Source organism: Bos mutus, chromosome 20 (assembly GCF_027580195.1).
Source record: "Bos mutus isolate GX-2022 chromosome 20, NWIPB_WYAK_1.1, whole genome shotgun sequence".
In the NCBI taxonomy this organism is placed as follows: domain Eukaryota; kingdom Metazoa; phylum Chordata; class Mammalia; order Artiodactyla; family Bovidae; genus Bos; species Bos mutus.
The window spans coordinates 23,529,726-23,556,590 of NC_091636.1; the positions used below are offsets into that span (position 1 = coordinate 23,529,726).

The 26,865-nt window shown below is 39.2% G+C and overlaps 2 protein-coding genes across 4 annotated transcripts in view; one reads left to right on the top strand and one right to left on the bottom strand.

Annotated features, from left to right (window-relative positions):
• The window catches only part of SREK1IP1 (SREK1 interacting protein 1), a 37,795-nt gene extending 16,754 nt beyond the window's left edge, over positions 1–21,041 (bottom strand). The window contains exons 1-3 of the mRNA XM_005892769.3: positions 20,945–21,041; positions 20,594–20,749; positions 11,302–11,349 (exon numbers count right to left, since the gene is read on the bottom strand). Of these exons, the coding sequence (XP_005892831.2) occupies positions 11,302–11,349; positions 20,594–20,749; positions 20,945–21,041 (301 nt within the window). The remainder of the gene's footprint in view (positions 1–11,301; positions 11,350–20,593; positions 20,750–20,944) is intronic.
• CWC27 (CWC27 spliceosome associated cyclophilin) overlaps positions 20,856–26,865 on the top strand; it is a 268,469-nt gene continuing 262,459 nt past the window's right edge. Inside the window, exon 1 of one of the 3 annotated variants that reach the window (XM_070357521.1) lies at positions 20,856–21,278. In XM_070357521.1, coding sequence (XP_070213622.1) covers positions 21,237–21,278 — 42 coding nt within the window. In that variant the 5' untranslated portion in view covers positions 20,856–21,236. The remainder of the gene's footprint in view (positions 21,279–26,865) is intronic. The other 2 variants (XM_070357523.1, XM_005892771.3) reach the window with 2 other exon arrangements.

The window sequence follows — 26,865 nt, forward strand, 5'->3', positions numbered from 1 at the left end:
AGCATTACTTTACTAGAGTATGAGATGAGTGCAATTGTGCGGTAGTTTGAGCATTCTTTGGCATTGCCTTTCTTTGGGATTGGAATGAAAACTGACCTTTTCCAGTCCTGTGGCCACTGCTGGGTTTTCCAAATTTGCTGGCATAGTGAGTGCAGCACTTTCACAGCATCATCTTTTAGGATTTGGAATAGCTCAACTGGAATTCCATCACCTCCACTAGCTTTGTTCGTAGTGATGTTTTCTGAAGCCCACCTGACTTCACATTCCAGGATGTCTGGCTCTAGGTGAGTGGTCATACCATTGTGATTTGGTCGTGAAGATCTTTTTTGTACAGTTCTTCTGTATATTCTTGCCGCCTCTTCTTAATATCTTCTGCTTCTGTTAGGTCCATACCATTTCTGTCCTTTATCGAGCCCATCTTTACGTGAAATGTTCCCTTGGTATCTCTAATTTTCTTGAAGAGATCTCTAGTCTTTCCCATTCTGTTGTTTTCCTCTATTTTTTTGCACTGATCGCTGAGGAAGGCTTTCTTATCTCTTTTTGCTATTCTTTGGAACTCTGCATTCAGATGTTTATATCTTTCCTTTGTTCCTTTGCTTTTCGCTTCTCTTCTTTTCACAGCTATTTGTAAGGCCTCCCCAGACAGCCATTTTGCTTTTTTGCACTTCTTTTCCATGGGATGGTCTTGGTACCTGTCTCCTGTACAATGTCAGGAACCTCAGTAGATGCAATTATCTCATTTTATCTGATGAGTAATGTTCCATTGTATAAAAATATGTTTACCCTTTCTACTACTGATAGGATCTTAGGTTGCTTCTAGCATTTTGCTATTATAATAATGATGAAATGTGTAAACATGTGCACATATGCCTAAGGCAGTAACTTTGAAATTTTTTTGACTAGGACTGACTAATGATAAAAAATAACAATGCAATCAAGTGTATTAATATATATGTTCATATGCAAATACACACTAACTCACCAAAAAAAAACAAAAATTACCTGTAGCACTATGACATTTGATATTCAAAAAATATGAATGCTGATAGAAACCACATAATTTATTTCACAACCATCAATTCACTACAATTCTGTTCTAGGATTTAGTCCTACTTCTCTCTTATTCAAGGATAAAATCTTTTGGAAGTCTTAGACTCATATGAGAGCATCTCCTAGCAAAGTACCAATCTTGGGCTGGGTCCTGAGCCTTGCCTTATTCCCTGAACTCAGTCAATACACAAAAATAGAAGTTCAAGAACCCTGGGTTCAGCAAATACCCTCAACACCTCCTAGACTTTCTGCTTCCTTTGGTTGCTAGTCTCTAAGTATTCATGAATTCTGTATTTTCTCCTAGCATACTAATATATCTAATATGTACTGCATATTTTATACTAGTTTCTTAGTTGTTTACAGTAGGGTCCAGCCTGCCATACTGCTGGAAACAAATTTTCTTGGTTTTGATTTCCTTCCAAATGAATCATTCAGAAATGTTCTTTTTGGTTTCCAAACATACAGAGCTTTCAGATTATGCTTTTGCTGATTTCTCAATGTGTTACACTGTTATCAGAGAGTATCTGTAAGGTAAATCAGTGTTTTAGTGTTTGCCTGTATGGTATCAGTGTTTCAGTATTTGCTAAGATTTCTTTTATGGCCTATCTTGTAGTAAATCTGGGGGAAAACTTGGAATGTATTTTAAAAGAATATATCACTATTTGTTGAAGAGAGGCTTTTATGTTTATTTTGTTTTCAAACCTCCATCTTACTTTCTTGTGTAATAATTTCTGATAGTATAATTTTTAAGTACCTTTATCACTATATATTTGTCCATTTTCCCTTGTAATAGATTTTGCTATACATGTTTTGAGATTATATTAATAGGTATAGTCAAAATCATTATTTTATCTTCTTGGTTGATTAGAACTGCTCTTGCCTCAAAAGTCTAATATTATAATTGCTGTACCAGTTGCTCTTTTGGTTATTATTAGTTAAATCATATGAAATTACCATTTGCATGAGTAAAACTGTTGAATATCAACAATATTCAACCTAATATCTATTTGCTCTTTTTCCTCCATCCCTTTATTTTGAAATTTTCTATGTAGTTTTCAGTTTTCTAAGTAGTTTCACTAATAATGACATGTAGCTGGACTTACTTTTTTAACGTGATAACAGACTACCTTTTCACATTAATTTCTTAGCTTGGAAAGCTAGTTTCTGCCTCATTGGAGGCAGTGTAAATTTACTCCTCATACCTACAGATGATGTAAGCTTGGGCTGTCATTTCTGAATTATTCCTTTTCCTCTAATTATTGTTTTATAGGAAGTTAAACACAGTAAACTTTCTCATCACTTCCCCTAGACAGTAAATGGAACTTCTGTAATTCCCACTTCACTGCTTTTTTGAGCAGTCTGGCTTTAACCAACAGCCTTCACTCCAGCCATGCTGTGATCCTGCAGGAGTCTAAAGCTTCATTCCGTATTCCATAAAAGTCTACCCAGGAGGCCCGTGAACCTCATTGTTTTCAGCTATCATTCCCTACTCTGGCTTTGAGCACCTTTTCCTTTCTAACATGTGGCAATTTTCCTTTTATTCTTTTGAGCTAGCTTATTTTTATTTTTGTTGTTACTATATTTTTCTCCAGCATCTCTCTGTGTTTGGAGCCAAACAGAGGACTTTCTATGTTGGTTTAGTTGGCCATTTTGATCAGAATTTCTGATGATACAATTTTTCTTTTACTTAAACTAGCTTGGCATCCAAACACCTTACACTGTCATTATTATTTAATATAAATAAACTACTTAAATAATAACCACACTGGCAGCAGTCTGTCTCACATCCTTTTTTGGCCTTGCTTTAATGAAACTGACCCTAAACTGATAAGACAACACACTGCTTCAGATCAGATCATTCGCTCAGTCATGTCCGACTCTTTCCGACCCCATGAATCACAGCATGCCAGGCCTCCCTGTCCATCACCAACTCCTGGAGTTCACTGAGACTCACATCCATTAAGTCAGTGATGCCAACCAGCCATCTCATCCTCTGTCGTCCCCTTCTCCTTCTGCCCCAAATCCCTCCCAGCATCAGAGTCTTTTCCAATGAGTCAACTCTTCACATGAGGTGGCCAAAGTACTGGAGTTTCAGCTTTAGCATCAGTCCTTCCAAAAAAATCCCAGGGCTGATCTCCTTCAGAATGGACAGGTTGGATCTCCTTGCAGTCCAAGGGACTCTCGTCTTCTCCAACACCACAGTTCAAAAGCATCAATTTTTCAGCACTCAGCCTTCTTCACAGTCCAACTCTCACATCCATACATGACCACAGGAAAAACCATAGCCTTGACTAGAGGGACATTTGTTGGCAAAGTAATGTCTCTGCTTTTCAATATGCTATCTACGTTGGTCATAACTTTCCTTCCAAGGAGTAAGCATCTTCTAATTTCATGGCTGCAGTCACCATCTGCAGCGATTTTGGAGCCCAGAAAAATAAAGTCTGACACCGTTTCCCCATCTATTTCCCATGAAGTGATGGGACCGGATGCCATGATCTTCGTTTTCTTAATGTTGAGCTTTAAGCCAACTTTTTCACTCTCCACTTTCACTTTCATCAAGAGGCTTTTTAGTTCCTCTTCACTTTCTGCCATAAGGGTGGTGTCATCTGCATATCTGAGGTTATTGATATGTCTCCCGGCAATCTTGATTCCAGCTTGTGTTTCTTCCAGTCCGGCGTTTCTCATGATGTACTCTGCATATAAGTTAAATAAACAGGGTGACAATATACAGCCTTGACGAACTCCTTTTCCTATTTGGAACCAGCCTGTTGTTCCATGTCCAGTTCTAACTGTTGCTTCCTGACCTGCATACAGATTTCTCAGGAGGCCGATCAGGTGGTCTGGTATTCCCATCTCTTTCAGAATTTTCCACAGTTTATTGTGATCCACACAGTCAAAGGCTTTGGCATAGCAATAAAGCAGAAATAGATGTTTTTCTGGAATTCTCTTGCTTTTTCCATGATCCAGCGGATGTTGGCAATTTGATCTCTGGTTCCTCTGCCTTTTCTAAAACCAGTTTGAACATCTGGAAGTTCATGGTTCAGGCATTGCTGAAGCCTGGCTTGGAGAATTTTGAGCATTACTTTACTAGCGTGTGAGATGAGTACAATTGTGCAGTAGTTTGAGTATTCTTTGGCATTGCCTTTCTTTGGAATTGGAATGAAAACTGACCTTTTCAGTCCTGTGGCCACTGCTGAGTTTTCCAAATTTGCTGGCATATTGAGTGCAGCACTTTCACAGCATCATCTTTCAGGATTTGGAATAGCTCAACTGGAATTCCATCACCTCCACTAGCTTTGTTCGTAGTGATGCTTTTTAAGGCCCACTTGACTTCACATTCCAGTATGTCTGGCTCTAGGTCAGTGATCACACCATTGTGATTATCTGGGTCGTGAAGATCTTTTTTGTACAGTTCTTCTGTGTACTCTTGCCATCTCTTCTTAATATCTTCTGCTTCTGTTAGGTCCATACCATTTCTGTCCTTTATCGAGCCCATCTTTGCATGAAATGTTCCTTTGGTATTTCTGATTTTCTTGAAGAGATCTCTAGTCTTTCCCATTCTGTTGTTTTCCTCTATTTCTTTGCATTGATCGCTGAGGAAGGTTTTCTTCTCTCTTTTTGCTATTCTTTGGAACTCTGCATTCAGATGTTTATATCTTTCCTTTGTTCCTTTGCTTTTCGCTTCTCTTCTTTTCACAGCTATTTGTAAGGCCTCCCCAGACAGCCATTTTGCTTTTTTTGCATTTCTTTTCCATGGGGATGGTCTTGATCCCTGTCTCCTATCAATGTCATGAACCTCATTCCATAGTTCATCAGGCACTTTATCTATCAGATCTAGGCCCTTAAATCTATTTCTCACTTCCACTGTATAATCATAAGGGATTTGATTTAGGTCAGTGGTTTTCCACACTTTCTTCAATTTAAGTCTGAATTTGGCAATAAGGACTTCATGATCTGAGCCACAGTCAGCTCCTGGTCTTGTTTTTGCTGACTGTATACAGCTTCTCCATCTTTGGCTGCAAAGAATATAATCAATCTGATTTTGGTGTTGACCATCAGTGATGTCCATGTATAGAGCCTTCTCTTGTGCTGTTGGAAGAGGGTGTTTGCTATGACCAGTGCATTTTCTTGGCAAAACTCTATTCGTCTTTACCCTGCTTCATTCCGTATTCCAAGACCAAATTTCCCTGTTACTCCAGGTGTTTGACTTCCTACTTTTGCATTCCAGTCCCCTATAATGAAAAGGACATCTTTTTTGGATGTTAGTTCTAAAAGGTCTTGTAGGTCTTCATAGAACCGTTCAACTTCAGCTTCTTCAGAGTTACTGGTTGGGGCATAGATTTGGATTACTGTGATACTGAATGGTTTGCCTTGGAAACGAACAGAGATCATTCTGTCGTTTTGAGATTGCATCCAAGTACTGCATTTCCGACTCTTTTGTCGACCATCATGGCTACTCCTTTTCTTCTGAGGGTTTCCTGCCTGCAGTAGTAGATATATCTGAGTTAAATTCACCCATTCCAGTCCATTTCAGATCGCTGATTCCTAGAATGTCGACACTCACTCTTGCCATCTCTTGTTTGACCACTTCCAATTTGCCTTGATTCATGGACCTGACACTCCAGGTTCCTATGCAATATTGCTCTTTACAGCATTGGACCTTGCTTCTATCACCAGTCATATCCACAGCTGGGTATTCTTTTTGCTTTGGCTCCATCCCTTCATTCTTTCTGGAGTTATTTCTCCACTGATCTCCAGTAGCATATTGGGCACCTACTGACCTAGGGAGTTTCTCTTTCAGTATCCTATCATTTTGTCTTTTCATACTGTTCACACACTGCTTATGAAGCTACAAAAAAAATTTCCTTTTTTTTTTCCAGTTGGGGAACATAAGTGAACAAACTTAAGAAATTAACTCCAAAATATAGTTCTTATGAGTTCTTTTCTAAATAGACTCTCAGGAGACAATGATGACGATCAGAGATGATCAGAAACATAAATTTTGACCACAGATATGTAGAGACATTTCAAAGTTATAACATCTCAGTTCAGTTCAGTCGCTCAGTTGTGTCTGACTCTTTGTGACCCCATGAATTGCAGCATGCCAGGCTTCCCTGTCCATCACCAACTCCCGGAGTTTACCTAAACTCAAGTCCATTGAGTCGGTGATACCATCCAGCCATCTCATCCTCTGTCGTCCCCTTCTCTTCTTGCCCCCAATCCCTCCCAGCATCAGGGTCTTTTCCAATGAGTCAACTCTTCGCATGAGGTCACCAAAGTACTGGAGTTTCAGCTTTTGCCTCAGTCCGTCCAATGAACACCCAGGACTGATCTCCTTTAGGATGGACTGGTTGGATCTCCTTGCAGTCCAAGGGACTCTCAAGAGTCTTCTCCAACACACTTCAAAAGCATCAATTCTTTGGCACTCAGCTTTCTTCACAGTCCAACTCTCGCATCCATACATGACCACTGGAAAAACCATAGCTTTGACTAGACGGACCTCTGTTGGCAAAGTAATGTCTCTTCTTTTTAATATGCTGTCTAGGTTGGTCATAACTTTCCTTCCAAGGAGCAAGAGTCTTTTAACTTCATGGCTGCAATCACCATCTGCAGTGATTTTGGAGCCCAAAAAAACAAAGTCTGATACTGTTTCCACTCTTTCCCCATCTATTTGCCATGAAGCGATGGGACTGGATGCCATGATCTTCGTTTTCTGAATGTTGAGCTTTAAGCCAACTTTTTCACTCTCCTCTTTCACTTTCATCAAGAGGCTTTTTAGTTCTTCTTCACTTTCTGCCATAAGGGTGGTGTCATCTGCATATCTGAGGTTATTGATATTTCTCCCGGCAATCTTGATTCCAGCTTGTGCATCTTCCAGCTGATTGCGAAAAGTAATGGGGCTTATTCAGTAATGGAAAAACAGACCCTTAAATTTATAAAAAAATACCAGAGGCCTTGAATAGCCAAAAAATCTGAAAAAGAATAGAGGTGGAAGACTCATATTTCCTGATTTCAAAACTTACCACAAAGCTATAGAAATCAAAACAAGGTGATCTATAGTCATAAGGATAGTCACATAAACCAATGCAGGAGTCCAGAAATAAACCCACACGTATATAGCCAATTGCTTTTTGACAAAATTGTTAGGTCTATTCAGTGGGGAAAGAATAGTCTCTTCAACAGACAGTGCTACGAGAACAGGATTTCCACATGCAAAATAATGAAGTTGAATTCCTCACCTCACGTCATATGCAAAAACTGACTCAAAATGGATCAAAGACCATTATAATATAAGAACTCAAAGCATAAAAGTCTTAGAAGAAAGCATGGGGTATGTCTTCTTTAACATGGATTTGGCAATGGATTCTTACATGTAAAACACTAACAGCAAAATAACAAAAGATAAAACTGGTGAGTTGGATTTTATCAAATTTTAAAACATTTGTGCAAAGAAATTATGAAAGTGAAAAGACAACCTACAGAATGGAAGAGAAGATTTGCAAATTATATATTTGATAGGGTTTAGCATTTAGTATATATACAATTCCCACAACTCAAGAACAAAAAGACAACTCCAATAAAAAATGGGCTAAGAAACTGAATAGACATTTCTCCAAAGAAGACGTACAAATGGCCAATAAGACCATGAAAAAATACACAACATAATTAGTCATTCGAGAAATGCAAATGAAAATCATGAGCTACCATATCACATCTACTGAGATGGCTACAATTCAAAAATAATAGGAAAAAGGAAAATAAATATTGGCAACAATGTGGAGAAACTGAAACTCTTATATTGATATATTTCTGGTGGGAATATAAAATGATGGAGCTGCTGTGGAAAACAGTTTGGCAACTCAAGAAGCTCAACATACACGACCCAGCGTCCCACTCCTAGTTATATACCCAGAGAATCGAAAGCAGGGACTCAAACAGATGTGTACACCTTAATATTCACTGCTCATTATTCACAATAGCCAAAAGGTAAAAATAACCCAAGTGTCTATCAATAGATAAATGAATTAAGAAAATGCAGTATATCTAGACAATGAAATATCATTCAGTCATAAGGAGGAATGAAGTTATGGTATCTGCTACAACATGAACAAACTTTGAAAACATTAGGCTGAGTGAAATAAGCCAGACACAAAAGGACAAATATATGATTCCACTTACATGAAATATATAGAATGACCAAATTCATAGAAATAGAAAGTAGATTAGAGGTTACCAGAGTCTGGCAGAAGGGAGGAGTGGGGAGATAGTGCTTGATGTTTATAGAGGTTTTGTTTGGTGTGATGAACAAGCATTGTAACTGAGAGTGATGGTTGTACAATACTGGGAATGTAATTAGCGCCACTGAATTGTACACTTAAAAGGAATTAAAATGGCAAATTATGTTTTATGTGTTTTACCACAATTTTTTTGAATGGGGGAAAAAATACCATGGCATAGTATAAAGTCTTACAAATAACCAGATTTCAATTCCCAGTCTTCCTACTTAACAACAGAGTAATCCTCTTGATTTTTAAAGAACAACTATGGCAAAGCATAGATCTAGAACTTGCATCTTTACAAGTCTATGGAAATAAGTACTGTAATCTCATTTTACAGACAGGCAACTGAATCACAGGGTGGTTAAGTAACTTGCCCAAAGTCACACAGCTAGTTATTGCCAGCTGTGTAAAAGCTATACCTAGGTGCCAGACCAATGGTTTTGAATATCCTAAAAGTGTGTGTGTGCTCAATCACTAAGTCATCTCTGACTTTGTGATCCCATGGACTGTGACCTGCCCGGCTCCTCTGTCCATGGGATTTTCCAGGCAAGAATACTGGAGCGGGTTGCCATTTCCTTCTCCAGGGGATCTTTCTGACCTGGGCATATAACTTACATCTCCTGCTTTGCAGGCAGATTCTTTACCACCTAGCCACCTCTTGGGACTATGAAATCTACCTACCTCACAGGGTTGTTTTAGCAATGAAATGCAATGAATTTAACCAAGCTCTGTCTCTATCTTAGGTCCTGAGTTTTGAAAACATAAGAGCTACATTATAAACTTCTGAATTCTTAAACCCAGCTAATTCCCCCCAAACTTCACATCCCTATTATTTTTATTCCTACCCAAAAGTATAGGCCTCTGTATTCCTGTAACTTTCCTGAAGTCTCATCCATACATTGCTCTTTCTGTTCCTCTGACTTAACTAATCATCACCCCTGTATCCCCCAATCGTTTTATGACAGCTGCTGAAACACGCAATCCCTTGTGGACCAACTGTGCTCAGAATGCTCCCTCTACCGCTTTTTAAAGGGATAGCTGGCTCTTCCCTGAAGATGCCTCTCTACAGCTTACCTCAGTATTATTAGCATGCTCCCCACTTCTTATCACTGCTTCTAAGTAGCAGTCCCCTAGGCTCCCCTTTGGGCTTCCCTGGTGGCTCAGATGATAAAGAATTTGCCTGCAATGTGGGAGACTCAGGTTCGATTCCTAGGTCGAAGGAATCTGGATAAGATAATGGCTACCCAACTCCTGTATTCTTGCCTGGACAATTCCATGGACAGAGGAGCCTGGCAGGCTACATTCCATGGGATCGCAAAGAATTGGATACAACTGAGCAACTAACACACACTCCCATTCAGCCCTCTGTGGCTGTACAGCACCCCCATCCACTAAAACTGTTGGAACCTGGCTCAGACTAGCTCTTTACTTTAAGCTATCCTACAAGTCTTAAGTTAAAAGAGGTCCAAGTAGATGAACTGATATTAGTAGACAGACTGGGAAATCCATTCTAGATTTTGAAGTAAATATAGCATTTATATATAGAGAACTTCCTTAATTTTAATGTAAAAATTCAAATTTAATTGAATAATTAAATAAAATTAAATTAAATAAAATTGAATTGAATTGAATTAATTAAATAAAAATTTAATTTTAATGTAAACATTCAAAGAAGATTTATTTTAAGTGCATCACACATAGAGAAGACTAGAGAAGAGTATATAAAATGAATACTTACAGTTGAAAGAGAATTAATAAAGTAAATAGCTGTACCTCTCACTTTAGGGAACAGACTGTTACCAGAACCTTGACTAATCCTCTGTGTGCCCTTCCCCCACAGACCACTCGCTGACCCCTCTACCCTCTCCCTAGAACCACTAGCCTCCCTCAGGTATGTCTTCTCTGCTTTTCACTGTGGGCTTACTCCTTACGTATGCACTCCTAACCTTAAATCTTAAATAAAGAAATGAAATTAACAATGATGAAAGACATAAAGTATAAATAAATATAAGCAAATTTAAAAAACAGAAAAGACGTCAATGTACTCATTTCTTGCATGCAAACACATTCTTCAGGAGTTTTTATTCATATGAAGGATATGTATACTTACATGCCCACTTTTGCTAGTTCGCAAGCTTCAACGGAGCCACGTTTCAGTTGTTGCTTAGAGGCATGTGACTTGGTTCTCCCAGCATGCTTTTATTCTTAGCCCTTCTCTTGGAGATTCATACCCCAAGTATTCTCTTATTACATGATTTAAAAAATAAAATTTTTTCCCATACAAGAACATCTTTATTCCATTATAAAATAACTCTGCTATGAACTAGAGTATCAACAACAATCCAGGTTCATTTGCATTTTCTCCAAACAACTTAGAAAACAGTGTAATGCCACTGTGAGAGCTGTTATCAAGGCTTTAGGAATTGTCACATTTATGTAGAGAAATGATATTTGTTTACAGTACGTAAGTACAAATTTAGATTGCATAATTGCACATGCTGAAGTTTACTTTTCCACTCCATTTCATTAATCATAATGGAGCTGTTTAAATCAAGGTTTCACCAGACCAAATTTACCTTTGTAAAGAGTTAATTCAATCAACAGGAAAACCTTTCATAAACAGTTTCCACTGATCACCTCTTCACCTAGTATCTGCAGGGATAAGGAATAAAAGGTTAAGTATCTATATAGTTTTTTCTGGGATAGATTTTCTCCAAGCTCCTAAATCTACTCCACTTGTACTTCATAACATCTTTGCTAGTCACCAGATACATAGCCACCTGTCACTGGGTCCATGGCAGGGAATAGAAGTGTGTATTTAGTACAGAGGGATTTCTGAATTTTCTGCAAAACTGATCCAAATAACAGAGCTAAAGGACTACGCCCAAGGCCCTGAAATCAGGATGCTAAATCACATGGTCCAAAGAAGCAATGATTCACTGCACAAAATGCTATTCTTTAATGCACTTACGGTAGCCACATTTTTTACAGCCTGCTCGGACACTGTCCTTGTTGCAACCTGAAATACAATTAGATAACATTTTAGAAGACATATAGATAAGTAAAAACAAACATTTCATCACATGGAAAAGCTGAGAAAACCACCTGCAATAGAATTTATTTCTTAAAAAAAACCCAAATCCCCCCTGACCTAGCTTAGAGTACTGCTCAATTATTATAATTATTAGAAATAACTGGAAAAGCTAATTCACTCAAATTATTTCCTTGACAAATACTTAACAGAAGATATTTTTCTCTAACACAACAGAAATGCAGTATGATAGTCAAGAGTTTCAACATTTCAAGGATTCTCTAACACTGCAAAAGAAATTCCAGGGTACTTTGGCCTATCCCTCAAATACAAAGTAATTGACTAGATAGATATGTAAACATTCAGGTTAACAAATGTTTTTCTGCTTACCCTTAAAAGAAAAAGAAATTCTAACTTTCTTAAAGGAAATGGTGAAATTTTAGAAAGATACTTTAATTGCTAGGTATTAGAAGAAACATCTCAAATCGGCACTCAAATTTTGACAAGAGACAGGAAACTAGTTACATACTCAGTCTGACCAATGTTTATAAGTATTTACAATATCTCTGTATAATTAGTGGTACCCACAAGTAATGTTGAAGATACAAATATCAGATGAAGTAACATTTTTATTGTGATAAAATACATATAAAAATTTATCATCTTAACCATTTCAAAGTGTACAATTCAGTGGTGTTAAATACATTTACAATGTTATGCAACCATCACCACTATATGACTTTCAAAACTTCATTCTTATCATCTCAAACAGTAACTGTAGCCAGTAAACAATACAGTCCATCCCCCTCCCTCTTTAGCCCCTGGTAATCTCTCTTCTACTTTCTGTCTCTATGCATTTGCCTATTTTAGGTATCTTATATAAGTGGAATCATACAATATTTATCCTTTCATGCTTGGCTTATTGTATCTAGCATTAAGTTTTCATGGTTCATCCATACTGTAGCACAAACCAGAGTAGCATCCCTTTTTATGACTGAATAATATTTCACTGTGTGTATATGTACTTCAAACTGATGTTAACCTCCAGTAAGGGCTCCCATCAATCAATCAAAGGGCCAGTACAGTATTACTCTATTTCCTTAATGAAGGGTGTTTCACTTCCAAATCCTTCAAATGGAGATATCCCAATTTAATAAGGTACATAGTGCAATATAATATACCTAATTTTAAAAGAAAGATCATTTTCAAACCATTTATTTAATATTATAAAGTCAAATATTAATTTCCAGCTAAAATACACATTACTGAGTTGTTCAAATAAAAATACAGTCAGTTCTATTACAATGCTTGATTTTAGAGACATAAATTTGTTCCAGTGCACCTAAGAAGGAACAATTGGAGTGCAATGTGTCCATGAAATAGACTAGATGAATACAAAAAACTGCATCCAGTTGATTGGAGCCTCAAAACACACATGGGCACATCTCAAAACATTTCTAGTGACCTCAGTTCACCCAACGTGTGCTGAGAGCAGCATCCATACCTATCTGGTTTTGTATTATCACCTTCCTACCATTACTTTAGAACTCAAAAGCTGCAATTCTTCTGAATTCCACTTCCACAGCAAACTTCAGGTCTTTTAAAAGGTATAATGCCCTACTTATTTCAATATTTATGTATCTTTTAGCCAATTAACATGTGCAGATAGGTTCCTATGATTTTTTATGTACCAGTGATGAAGTTTTTGAGTGTGGTGCCCCAACCTCATTCTTCTCCCCTTAAACCTGTGGGTTTTATTGCAGAGTGTAAAAACACATATGCTGCACTGTAGCAGAATTGTGAAATGAAATTGGGTTAATAATAAAATCAGGTTCTCTGTTATGAAATAACTGCATGTTGAAAAAAAGGCTCAGAGAATCCAGGTCAATGTCAAGTTTGTTACCATAGAAACCATAGACACTGAATAACACTGAATAAAACTGTACTAAATGCCCCGTTATCTGTCTTACAGCAAACTCAAGACGTTGTAATGGACAGATTTGAAGTCATCTCATCTCAGCACGTATTAGAAATTAACTCATCTTTGATGAAAGACGTTGATAAAACTCATTATTCAAGTATCTCATATTTTTAGAATGAATAAAATATGAAACTTTTTCAGAGCAGTTCATCTTCTTTAATAAGGTTGTAATTTTTACACAAAAGGGAAGTATAATAAGAACTCTAAATAATTTCACATCAGCTATTTCCTCATCAGCCTTTGGTTAAATTAAGATTTCAAGCTTCATTTGTTTATAATTTTCGTGACTATCTGGCCAACTAAATGCTTCTACCTGGAACCTTGAACCTATCTTCTGGGAACCTATCTTTCTTGAACCTTCTACCTAGAACCTATCTTCCCTTTTCTACCTAAATTAACAAGTCAATTTCTGCTGTCTGGATCAAGAACTCTGTTGATATACCAGTACTCGAGATCTGTGTCAAACTGAACAGCAGGATTGTAAGGGAGGCCCTGACTCTGACAAGTTTTCCATTTCCCCACTTAGGTTCCCATGCTGTTCTCTGTTCCACTCCTCTTCAAATTTTGAGAATAATAAACCCTGCTTCCCTCAAAATGTTTCAACAATCCAAAAGCCATTAAATAATCATGACCTACAATCCAAAAGCCATCAAATAAAAACTCAGAAATCTGGCTACATAACAAAATCTGAATGGTGAAGACTACCAAAAGCAAACTCAGAATACACATTAAAAAAAATGGGAAAAGATATTTGCAATTCCCAGTACCAACAAAGGGCAGTTATCCCTACTCTAACCCACCAGATCATTAAGACCAATAGCCACCAGGGAAAAAATGGGCAAAGGAACTGAACAGAATGTTCACTGAAAAGGAAATAAAGACAACTCTGAAACATATGGACAGATGCTCAGCCTTATTCATGATAAATGAAATGTACATTAAAATCTATCCTGGGATTCCATTTTCACTTATCTGAACAGCAGAAATTGATAAGGTTGAAGACAGTGTGGCGGGGAATATACATATGTGTATCGCTGGTACAAGTATACATCAGTACCCTCTCTATGGAAAGTAAGCAGACAAAATCTATCAGAACCACTGAAGTACATACTCCTTTGATACAGCACATCCATATCTGGGAATTAATCCTCAATTTACCTGCACAAATGCATACAGGTTTATGTACAAAGTTATTCACTGCAGCATATTTGTAATAGTAAGACAGTGGAAGTAACCTAGTCATCAATTTTGGTATAAAAGAATAAGGATGTTGTTTACTTAACGATATGCAATAATCTCTGAAAGAAAAAAGTAAACTATAGAATAGTGCTTACGGTACATTGCCATTTGTATAAAAGGAAGGAAAACCCCTGCACAGTTATACATAATATACATTTTATATACATTACATCAATAGATACAGACATGTAAAAAATGTCTCTGCAAGGATATACATTGGTTACCTGAAGAAAGCAGTCCTGGCTCCAGGGGGGAAAGGGTGAGAGACATGTCACTACAGACCTTTTATATCTCTAAAATTTAAAACATGTGAATGAGTTGCTTTCTCAAAAACCAAACCAAGAAACCTCCCTCAAACAAACCAAACCCAACAGTAAGAAGGGCTGCTGTCATGCAAGTATTCGTAGACAAAAGGCAATGATTGCACTTGCAAATTCTTCAGAGAAGCTATATTGCAGATTTTCAATAAAATTTCATTAACTGAAGATTTTAGGAGCAAATTGTAGAGGTCTTTATATCTTGCATTATTATATGTTAACAGGTTTCCTCTGAATCTAGAATTCTGCTAAGGTTGAGTGGTAAGGAGTCCTTCCCCTCCCAGGGAACTTACAGGAGCAAAAAAGGCCAGATTCTCCAGATTTGGGCCATGCTACATTTTGTATACAATTTAGTGCCTAGCATGGTGTAGAGTGGCTAGGAGCTTCTCAACAAATTTTTGCTGCTTTGAGGTTATAAACTTAAGAAAATACTTCATCAGTTGGGAATTGGTAATTTCTACAGCTCCCAATTGGCAGCTATGAAACTATTGTCGTTAGCCTATCTGAAACATGATATGCTCTAGAAGAAAAGAAATTAAAGGACAAAAGAAAACAAAACAATGATTGCTGGGTAGGGGGAAATGACAGAGACACAAGGAAACTTCCTGAGGCGATGGAAATATTCAAAATTTTTACGTACATATGAACTTCAAGGTGTAGAAAAGTTTTCCCGCTACCTACATCAATAACATACATTGCCACTTTTGCCAGGTAACTCTTCACTGGGAATGGTTAATTATTAACATGAATGTAAGAATGTGAATGATAAAAGCAGTTTCAAAAGAAAACAAACTTCACTAGTGGCTTCCCTGGTGGCTCAGCGGTAAAGAAGCTGCCTGCAGCGCAGGAGACGTGGGTTCAATCCCTGGGATGGGAAGATCCCCTGGAGGAAGAAATGGCAGGCCACTCCAGTATTCTAGCCTGAGAAATCCCACAGACAGAGGAACCTGGGGTCACAAGAGTTGGACAAGATTTAGGAACTAAACCACAACTTCACTGAGTTTCATTGTGTTACAATGTCCTTTCCTTAATAACAATTCTGAGTCCATAATTTCACTAAGTAACAAAGTATACATTTCATTGTGTCACCTACAGAATGGTTACACACACTGCTATGGAAAAGCAGCTGAAGCAGGTGACCATAAAATAGGTGAGGCTGATTATCATTTGTGGAAACTAACCTTGATACTTTATAGTCATACTTTGTAATAATCACTAGCAGGACCACCCAAAAAACGCCATGCTGTAGAAGAGGGCAGCAGAGGATGAGATGGTTTGATGGCATCACTGACTCAATGGACAGGAATCTGAGCAAACTCCAGGAGACAGTGAAGGACAGGGAAGTCTGGTGTGCTGCAGTCCATGGGGTCGCAAAGAGTCAGACACGATTAAGCGACTGAACAACAACATCTGTATGAGCATTATACCTAAAAATAAAAGAGCATTCTTGTCCTTTTTGATGATCAGAATCGTTGGAGCCCTACTTTTGTGTAATACACTATCTGGATCAATCATCCAAGAAATTACCTTCACATTTTCTGTATTTTCTAATGGCACTTGCATTGTGCTTTCATAGTGCTGTCGTGCTTATTATTTCAATTTTTTCCTGGGTTTAAACAGTTTATCTATGTCTTACCATCTAACTTAATGGTACAATTTAAGATGATTACATTTTGAAGTATTATTTTGAATTGAAAGAAGGTTAACATATCTATAACTCTGGTCTAAGTTTAAGGGAACTTCAATAAGGATTTTTTTTTAAAATCACTTTTGTCCTCTTTCTTAAGCAGTGCATTACATTTCATTACTTGACCTAAGTTTTATGAAGACCAGGCTGTGACACTGTGTCCCCCACTGTGCCTATACCACAGTGGTGCTCAAAACACTTGCTCAAATAATGAAACCAGCCGTGGCAGCAGGTCAACTCAGGATGCAGCTGTGTGTGGCAAAGGCCACCAGGGCTGACTCAGCTTATCAGGATGCCGAGGCAATCTACTGTGAAGACTGGACTTTCTCCGCTGGCCCCTTACACATTGATATTCTCCAAGCTCCACCCACAGACCTTCCCTTCACACTCTACACATTCCACCTGGGCAAAGACTTCCATTCCCCTGGCCTATTATAAGTGTGTGGATGACACCAAATTGTTCTTTGATTCTGTTTTCCTTCCTAAGATACAGATTTTCTCTCTTAGTGCATATTAGATATTTCCATTCCATGACTACATCTCAACACAAGACCCAACTGAACGCATCATCTCGCTAAAAACTGTTCCTTCTCAGGTGTTGCCTGAAATAGCCCCACCCAACTGCCTATCGGTGAAACTCAGGTGTATCTCATTTACAATCTTACTCACCTACCATGAATCAATCAGTGATTTTACCACCAGAAATATATCTCTAATCTATCTACTTCTCGTCTTTTTTACTGAGACCATCTGGTGAGGCATCATCATAACCAGAGTTACTCTGAACTGGTGACTCTGCCTCCAAACTAGCTCTCCTCTAATCTACTGTGCAGCCATGATGCACTTTCCAAAACGTGAGTACGTTTAAAAATCCTTAAATCTTTTCCTGTGGTCCTGAGGGAAACATCCAAACTCCTTCTCATGGCTTAAAACATCCTCTATGAATGGGAAATTGCCTTGTAATTATACTAAAACATGGCAAAATGGATAAGCACACAGGGTCCAGAGGAACTGCACTGACCCATCACTTCCTAGCTGTCTCAACTACTCACTTGACTTCTCTGTCCCTCAGCATTCTGAACTGCAGAATGGAAATTGTAATACCTATCTCACAGTGTGGGTGCCAATGTTAAATAAGAGGAAAATACAATGCTTGAGACAGCGTCTGACACATCTGACATGCAGCAAATGCTTAGTAAATGTTAGCTACTGTTCTGTCTCCAGTTAATTTCTCACTTCTCTCTGTTAGTACTCTGAGTTCCATCCAAAGGGCACATCTTCTCACACATTTCCTCTTCCTTTGCATATCTGGTCTCTCCGGCTATAACTCCCCCTCTCACAATTCTTCAGGTCTCATCCTAAATGCCATATCCTCTGGAAAGTCCTTCTGAACTCTCCATTTTCCTATTAGATGCCCTTTCTATGTGCTTCTCAAGGCTGTGTGTGCTCCCTGTCATACCACTGTCTGACTTTCTAGTACTTTCTTTTAACTGCTAAATTGTAAGTCCTGTGCGAAGGGCAACTGTATTCCCCGGGCCTAGTACAGAGCCTAGCATGCAATATGCCTTTAATAAAAATTGTCAGGTCTATGAATAAGTGTGTCTTTCATCTTGTACATGACCTCAATGACCCAGATAACCATGATGGTGTGATCACTCAGAGCCAGACATCCTGGAATGCAAAGTCAAGTGGGCCTTATGAAGCATCACTACAAACAAACCTAGTGGAGGTGATGGAATTCCAGTTGAACTATTTCAAATCCTAAAAAATTATGCTGTTAAAGTGTTGCACTCAATATGCCAGCAAATTTGGAAAATTCAGCAGTGGCCACAGGACTGTAAAAGGTCAGTTTTCATTCCAATCTGCAAAAAAGGCAATGCCAAAGTATGTTTGAACTACCACACAATTACATGGGTCTCACATGCTAGCAAAGTAATGCTCAATATTCTCCAAGCCAGGGTTCAATGTGCATGAACTGAGAAATTCCAGATGGTCAAGTTGGATTTAGAAAAGGCAGAGGAACCAGAGATCAAACTGCCAACATCCACTGGATCAGAGAAAAAGCAAGAGAGTTCCAGAAAAATATCTACTTCTGCTTTATTGACTATGCTAAAGCCTTTGACTGTGTGGATCACAACAAACTGTGGAAAATTCTTTAAGAGATGGGACTATGAGACCACCTTACTTGCCTCCTGAGAAACCGGTACGTTTCAAGAAGCAACACTTAGAGCCAGACATGGAACAGACTGGTTCAAAATTGGGAAAGAAGTGCGTTAAGGTTGTATATTGTCACCCTGCTTATTTAACTTATGTGCAGAGTACATTATGCAAAATGGTGCTGGATGAAGTGCAAGCTGGAATCAGGACTGCCAGGAGAAATATCAATAATCTCAGATATGCAGATGACACCACCCTTATGGCAGAAAGCAAATAACTAAATAGCCTCTTGATGACAGTGAAAGAGGAGAGTGAAAAAGCTGGCTTAAAACTCAACATTGAAAAAAAGAAGATCATGGCATCCAGTCCCATCACTTCCTGGCAAATTGATGGGGAAACAATGGAAACAGTGACAGACTTTCTTTTCTTGGGCTCCAAAATCACTGCAGATGGTGACTGCAGCCATGAAGTTAAAAGACGCTTGCTCCTTGGAAGAAAAGCTATGACCAACCTAGACAGCATATTAAAAAGCAGAGACATTACTTTGTCAACAAAGGTCCATCTAGTCAAAGCTATGGTTTTTCCAGTAATCATGTATGGATTTGAGAGTTGGGCTATAAGGAAAGCTGAGCGCCGAAGAATTGAGGCTTTTGAACTGTGGTGTTGCAGAAGACTCTATAGAGTGTCCCTTGGACTGCAAGGAGATCAAACCAATCAATCCTAAAAGAAATCAATCTTGAGTATTCATTGGAAGGAATGACACTGATGCTGAAGCTCCAATACTCTGGGCACCTGATGTGAAGAACTGACTCATTGGAAAAGACCCTGATGCTGGGAAAGATTGAAGGCAGGAGAAGGGGATGACAGAGGATGAGATGGTTGGATGGCATCACCAACTCGATGGACATGAGTTTGAGCAAGTTCCCAGAGTTGGTGATGGACAGGAAGCCTGCATGCTGCAGTCTATGGGGTCGCAAAGACTCGGACATGACTGAACTGACAACAGTGCCCAGTGTGATCCTCCCAAAACTGCAGTTGGTAGAACAGCACAAGCTTCCCATGCATAACAGCTATGTGCAAAACACAGTTCAGCAAAGGCTGCCACAGAACAAACGTGGTCAAATAATACTGAGGAGGGGAGCTTAAAACAAAGTTAGGGCTTCTGAACCACTGCAATTTTGAGTCTTTTCTAAATACAGTGAATCTCCAAGTTGCATGTTTGAGTGGGGGGAGGGGTGGTGGTGGTGTGTATTTCTGAAAATAGCTCCTGCAAGGAGAACTGGAAGGAACCACAGATATAAATCAACACATATCCTTGTTTTTTTTTTTTTTTTTAACAGTTGCAGAAACAGGCCCAGAAGGGCAAAAATTCAGGACCACACAGCTACTACAGGTAAGAGGAAGAGAAAGAAATGGAACCCCAGAGGCTCATTTCAGCCCTGACACTTCCAGCGCAAACAATGCCTTCGGCTACTTGGGTCTGCCAAGGGTTGCCACCTCAAATTTTATTTTCAAACCATACTAAAGTTGAGGTTAGTTTTTCTGGGCCCAATGCCTCCTAGGCCTACAGACAGGAGTCTGTCTCAAACACCCCTCCCCCACTCCGCCCTATATATACTTTCGCTGTAAGTCCATTTTGGGCAGTGGGAGCTGGGCTGCTGCGGGGGAAGTTGTTTCTTTCTTCTTTTCTTTCCTTTATAGTTTATTTTTGGACTGTAAAATTTTTCTTGTAAACCTAACGAACCTGATCATTTTAACGCCTCCACCCTTGGGCGCTACTCCTTACCCAGAGCACACTAACCTACCCTACTTACTCCCTCCCTCGCCCAAATCCCTGCGGTTGGTCTTTACCTGGAATTGCCATGGCGTTGGTAAGAGGGGTCGCAGAACCCCTAGGCTTCTGAGTGTTCGCTCGCTTCCCGCTGGCCGCGAGGACAACACCCAACGAGGGGGCCGTCTTTCTCCCACCCGCGCCGCGGCACCCGGGTTTGACAGTAACGGAAGGCCCTAAAAGCCCCTGGAGATTGCGGAACCTAGTGGCTGCTGATGCCGTTTCCGGGGGAATCGTTTTGTACACCACACACGGCGCGAACCATTACTGCCAGCTTCGAGGGGGTGAATGAGACGGGCACACGGGTGTAGTGAAGTAAACAACACCAAGACTTACGAACTGTTGTTTTTAAAATTGGAATACAAGTTAACTTAATCTATAGGAGTTTAATAGTCTCTTCTCAATTCCCTGGACGCCATTGGAATCCCCCTTTTCAGGATTAGCGGTGCTCGGGTCCGGGAGGAACATGGCGGCGTCCGTGAGGACCTAGGCTTGGGAAGAGCTAGTGTTTGGTGTGGTGCTACTGTCTTGCGGGGTATTGACAGGCTGTAGCTTTCCGCGACTTCCCAATTTAAGGAACAGTGTACCGATAGGTGGCCAGCTCTAGTTACCGGCGGTTTACTCTCATCCCCATTAGGAGCGGAGTCCTGAGTACTGACCGGAATGAGCAACATTTACATCCAGGAGCCTCCCACGAACGGGAAGGTGAGTCTCACCTAGGGTACCTGGGCTCCCCAAAGCGATATCTCATCGATTAAAGGAATTCTGGGGTTGTAGGGTTGGAAGAGATTACAAAAACTTTGCCTCTGTCTCTGAGCAGGATTGCATTGAAAGCCATGTGCTGACACTTCTCAGCACATAATTGAAAAAGTCCTCAAGTGGAGATTTCTTCATCAACCAACAGTATTTCTCCATCTACCAACCTCCTGGCCCTACTGTTTTTTGTTTTGCTTCAGCCTAACTCTGCATGCGTTTTCTAGGGTTGTAGGTAAAAAGCCAAGTATGTTTTAAAAATTGACATTCTTTTGCTAAACTTGGAGATCGCTATTTCTCCATTTGTTCTACAGTTCTTTATTGATTGAATGCCAACTAGGCACCAGGTGCGGGGAATACAAAGATAGGTGGATAAAACCTGTTGCTGCCCTAGAAGAGCTAATGGTTTTAGTTCTAGAGACAGGCAGGTAAAGAAAAACCCTATGCTATGTTTGGGAGGCGTTCTAATGGACAGAGGAGCATTTGCTATCATATTACTGAGAAGTTAGCAACTGGGAAAGTAGAGAAAGTCTTCGTGGACGAACTATCTTTTGACCTGGGCTTTGTCAGCGAAACTGGGGAGTGGAAAGAAAAGCCAGCATTGTCCCTATTATCACAGCTTAAGTTGAGTGAAATACACATTGATGAAATAGTCGTGCAAATTAGTGTATGCAAACTGTGTTAAACATTGTCCTTCTGAACAGAATTGGACTGAGAAAGAATATCAGGCATAGCCCAAGTTTTCCTTCAAAACCAGTTTGGGACTTTTTATAGCATAAAACGAATTGAAGCTTCAAAATTCTGTACCATAGACAGCTTGGCAAGAATTTTGCGTGGAGAACTCAGACCAGTGCTATGTGACAACCTAGAGGGGTGGGAAGTGGTGGAAGGTGGGAAGTTCAAGAGGGAGGGCACACCTGTATACCCATGATTGATTCATGTTGATGTATGGCAGAAGCCAACACAATATTGTAAGGCAGTTATCCTCCAATTAAAAATTAAAAGAAAATAATTTTGGCCTGGAAAGAATTTAAAGCAGATATAGTAAGTTTGCTCAATGAATGTTTGTTTAGTGGTCTGTACTAAAAGGATTCAGAGATATTCCAAATAAATGGGACAAAATTTCTCTCTACAAAGAGTAGTATCAACTTAGAAAGTACCCCTTGACAGAAATTTCCTTATCTACTGAAAATGAAATGTCCATGTATTATGATGATTTAATCTACATTTTATATTAACCCATATGTTTTATTCTTAAGAAACATTATCACAGTATTGTCTTACTTGTAAGCATTAAGAAAAAGAGCCACTGATACATGATAGAGTTCAGTTCAGTTCAGTTCAGTCGCTCAGTCGTGTCTGACTCTTTGCCACCCCATGAATCGAAGCACCGCCAGCCCTCCCTGACCATCACCAACTCCCGGAGTTCATTCAGACTCACGTCCACTGAGTCAGTGATGCCATCCAGCCATCTCATCCTCTGTCATCCCCTTCTCCTCCTGCCCCCAATCCCTCCCAGCATCAGAGTCTTTTCCAATGAGTCAACTCTTCGCATGAGGTGGCCAAAGTACTGAAGTTTCAGCTTTAGCATCATTCCTTCCAAAGAACACCCAGGACTGATCTTCAGAATGGACTGGTTGGATCTCCTTGCAGTCCAAGGGACTCTCAAAAGTCTTCTCCAACACCACAATTCAAAAGCATCAGTTCTTCGATGCTCAGCTTTCTTCACAGTCCAACTCTCACATCCATACATGACCACAGGAAAAACCATAGCCTTGACTAGAGGGACCTTTGTTGGCAAAGTAATGTCTCTGCTTTTGAATATGCTATCTAGGGTGGTCATAACTTTCCTTCCAAGGAGTAAGCGTCTTTTAATTTCATGGCTGCAGCACCATCTGCAGTGATTTTGGAGCCCCAAAAAATAAAGTTTGACACTGTTTCCACCATTTCCCCATCTATTTCTCTTGAAGTGATGACACATGACAGAGTAGTTATGGCCAAATGGAATGCATGGCCGAAGGAGGAGCAGTGTACCTTCTTTTTTAATTCAGTAGCTTACCAATGAAAAGATTAAGAAAACCTGGTTAGAAAAGTGACCCAACCATAATGTGATTTTACCGTATAAACTTACTTTTATAAGTTTCCTGTTGTCAAAAATTTTTATAAAAATAATAATTACAGTAATTATAGCGACCATATTTTGAGCATTTACTCTATCAGATACTGTTCTAAGCAGTCTGTGTATAATAACTCATTTTGTCCTCACAACAAACCTATGAAGATATTACTATCCCTATTTTTATTTTTTGTTGAAGTATGGTATATGTGATATACATTATTAGTTTTATGTGTGCAACATGATTTAACATTTGAAACATTACAAAATGGTCACCACAGTAAGTCTAGTTATCACTTGTCAGCATACAAAGTTAATGCTATTTTATTGACTATTGTCTGTGCTGTACTTTTCATCCCCGTGACTTACTTATTATGCAACTGGGTGTTTGTACCTCTTGATTCCCTTCCCCTATTCTACCCCTCACCTCCCACCCATTTTCACTGTTTCTTACCTCTGGCAACCACCAGACTATTTTCTGTATTTAAGAGTCTGGGTTTTATTTGTTTCTGTTTCAGAGTCCACATGCAAATGGAATCATGTGGTATTTATCTTTCTATGTCAGACTGAGTTCATTTAGCATAATACTCTTAAAGCTCCATCCATGTTGTAGCACATGAATATTACTTTCTTTTTTATGGCTGAGTAGTATTCTGGTGTGTGTCTTCTTTATACTTATCCATCAGTGGACACTTAAGTTGTTTCCATATGTTCAGTTCAGTCACTCAGTCGTGTCAGACTCTTTGCGACCCCATGGACTGCAGTATGCCAGGCTTCCGTGTCCATCACCAACTCCAGGAGCTTGCTCAAACTCATGTCCATCGAGTCGGTGATGCCATCCAACCATCTCATCCTCTGTCATCCCCTTCTCCCGCCTTCAGTCTTTTCCCAGCATCAGGGTCTTTTCCACTGAGTCAGTTCTTCACATCAGGTGGCCAAAGTATCGGAGCTTCAGCTTCAGCATCAGTCCTTCAAATGAATATTCAGGACTGATTTCCTTTAGGACTGACTGCTTTGATCTCCTTGCAGTCCAAGGGACTCTCAACAGTCTTCTCAACACCACAGTTCGAAAACATCAATTCTTTGGCACTCAGCTTTGTTTATATATTCCAACTCTCACATCCATATGTGACTACTGGCAGAACCATAGCTTTGACTAGATGAACCTTTGTTGGCAAAGTAGTGTCTCTGCTTTTAATATGCTGTCTAGGTTGATCATAGCTTTTCTCCCAAGGAGCAGGCGTCTTTTAATTTCATGGCTGCAGTCACCATCTGCAGTGATTTTGGAGCCCAATGAAAACCGTCTGTCACTATTTCCAATGTTTCCCCATCAATTTGCCAGAAAGTGATGGGACCAGATGCCATGATCTTCTTTTTTTGAATGTTGAGTTTTAAGCCAGCGTTTTCACTCTCCTGTTTCACTATCATCAAGAGGTTCTTTAGTTCTTCTTCACTTTCTGCCATAAGGGTGGTGTCATCTGCATATCTGAGGTCATTGTTACTTCTCCTGGCAGTCTTGATGTGTGTGATCCACACAGTCAAAGGCTTTAGCATAATCAACGAAGCAAGTAGGTGTTTTTCTGGAACTCTCTTGCTTTTTTCGATGATCCAGTGGATGTTGGCAATTCAATATCTAGTTCCTGTGCCTTTTCTAAATCCAGCTTGACCATCTGGAAATTCTTGATTCACTCACTGTTGAAGTCTGGCTTGAGAATTTTGAGCATCACTTTTGCAAATTCATTTGCTAGCTTTTTGTAAATAATGCTGCAGTGAACGGAGGGGTGCATATATCTTTTCTAGTTAGTGTCTTCTTTTTCTTTGGATAAATATTCAAAAGTAGAATTGCTGGTTAGCATGGTAGTTCATTTTTAATTTTTTGAGTAACCTCCACAGTGTTTTCCATAGTGGCTGTGCCAATTTATATTCCTACCAACAGTTCACAGATGTTCCCTTCTTCCGTATCTTTGCTAATGCTTGTTATTTCTTATCTTTTTAATAATAACTATTCTGTTGGGTGTGAGGTGATACCTCACTGTGGTTTTGATTTGCATTTACCTTATGATTAGTGATTTTGAGCATCTTTTCATGTGCCTGTTGCTCATCTGTACGTCTTCTTTGGAAAAAATGTGTATTCAGATCCTTATATGTGGTTTTTAAACAGTTTTTTTGTTACATATGTTAATAAGTTCTCTGTATATTTTGGAGATTAACCCTTTATCAGATATATGATGTGCAAATATCTTCTCCCAATTCAGTAGGTTATGTTTTCATTTTGTTGATGGTTTCCTTTACTGTGCAGAAGCTTGTTTGTTCATATTGTCCCATTTGATTATTTTTACCGTCAAAATTTTTATAAAAATAATAATTACAGTAATTATAGCGACCATATTTTGAGCATTTACTCTATCAGATACTGTTCTAAGCAGTCTGTGTATAATAACTCATTTTGTCCTCACAACAAACCTATGAAGATATTACTATCCCTATTTTTATTTTTGTTGAAGTATGGTATATGTGATATACATTATTAGTTTTATGTGTGCAACATGATTTAACATTTGAAACATTACAAAATGGTCACCACAGTAAGTCTAGTTATCACTTGTCAGCATACAAAGTTAATGCTATTTTATTGACTATTGTCTGTGCTGTACTTTTCATCCCGTGACTTACTTATTATGCAACTGGGTGTTTGTACCTCTTGATTCCCTTCCCTATTCTACCCCTCACCTCCCACCCATTTTCACTGTTTTTACCTCTGGCAACCACCAGACTATTTTCTGTATTTAAGAGTCTGGGTTTTATTTGTTTCTGTTTCAGAGAGTCCATGCAAATGGAATCATGTGGTATTTATCTTTCTATGTCAGACTGAGTTCATTTAGCATAATACTCTTAAAGCTCCATCCATGTTGTAGCACATGAATATTACTTTCTTTTTTATGGCTGAGTAGTATTCTGGTGTGTGTCTTCTTTATACTTATCCATCAGTGGACACTTAAGTTGTTTCCATATGTTCAGTTCAGTCACTCAGTCGTGTCAGACTCTTTGCGACCCCATGGACTGCAGTATGCCAGGCTTCCGTGTCCATCACCAACTCCAGGAGCTTGCTCAAACTCATGTCCATCGAGTCGGTGATGCCATCCAACCATCTCATCCTCTGTCATCCCCTTCTCCCGCCTTCAGTCTTTTCCCAGCATCAGGGTCTTTTCCACTGAGTCAGTTCTTCACATCAGGTGGCCAAAGTATCGGAGCTTCAGCTTCAGCATCAGTCCTTCAAATGAATATTCAGGACTGATTTCCTTTAGGACTGACTGCTTTGATCTCCTTGCAGTCCAAGGGACTCTCAACAGTCTTCTCCAACACCACAGTTCGAAAACATCAATTCTTTGGCACTCAGCTTTGTTTATATTCCAACTCTCACAT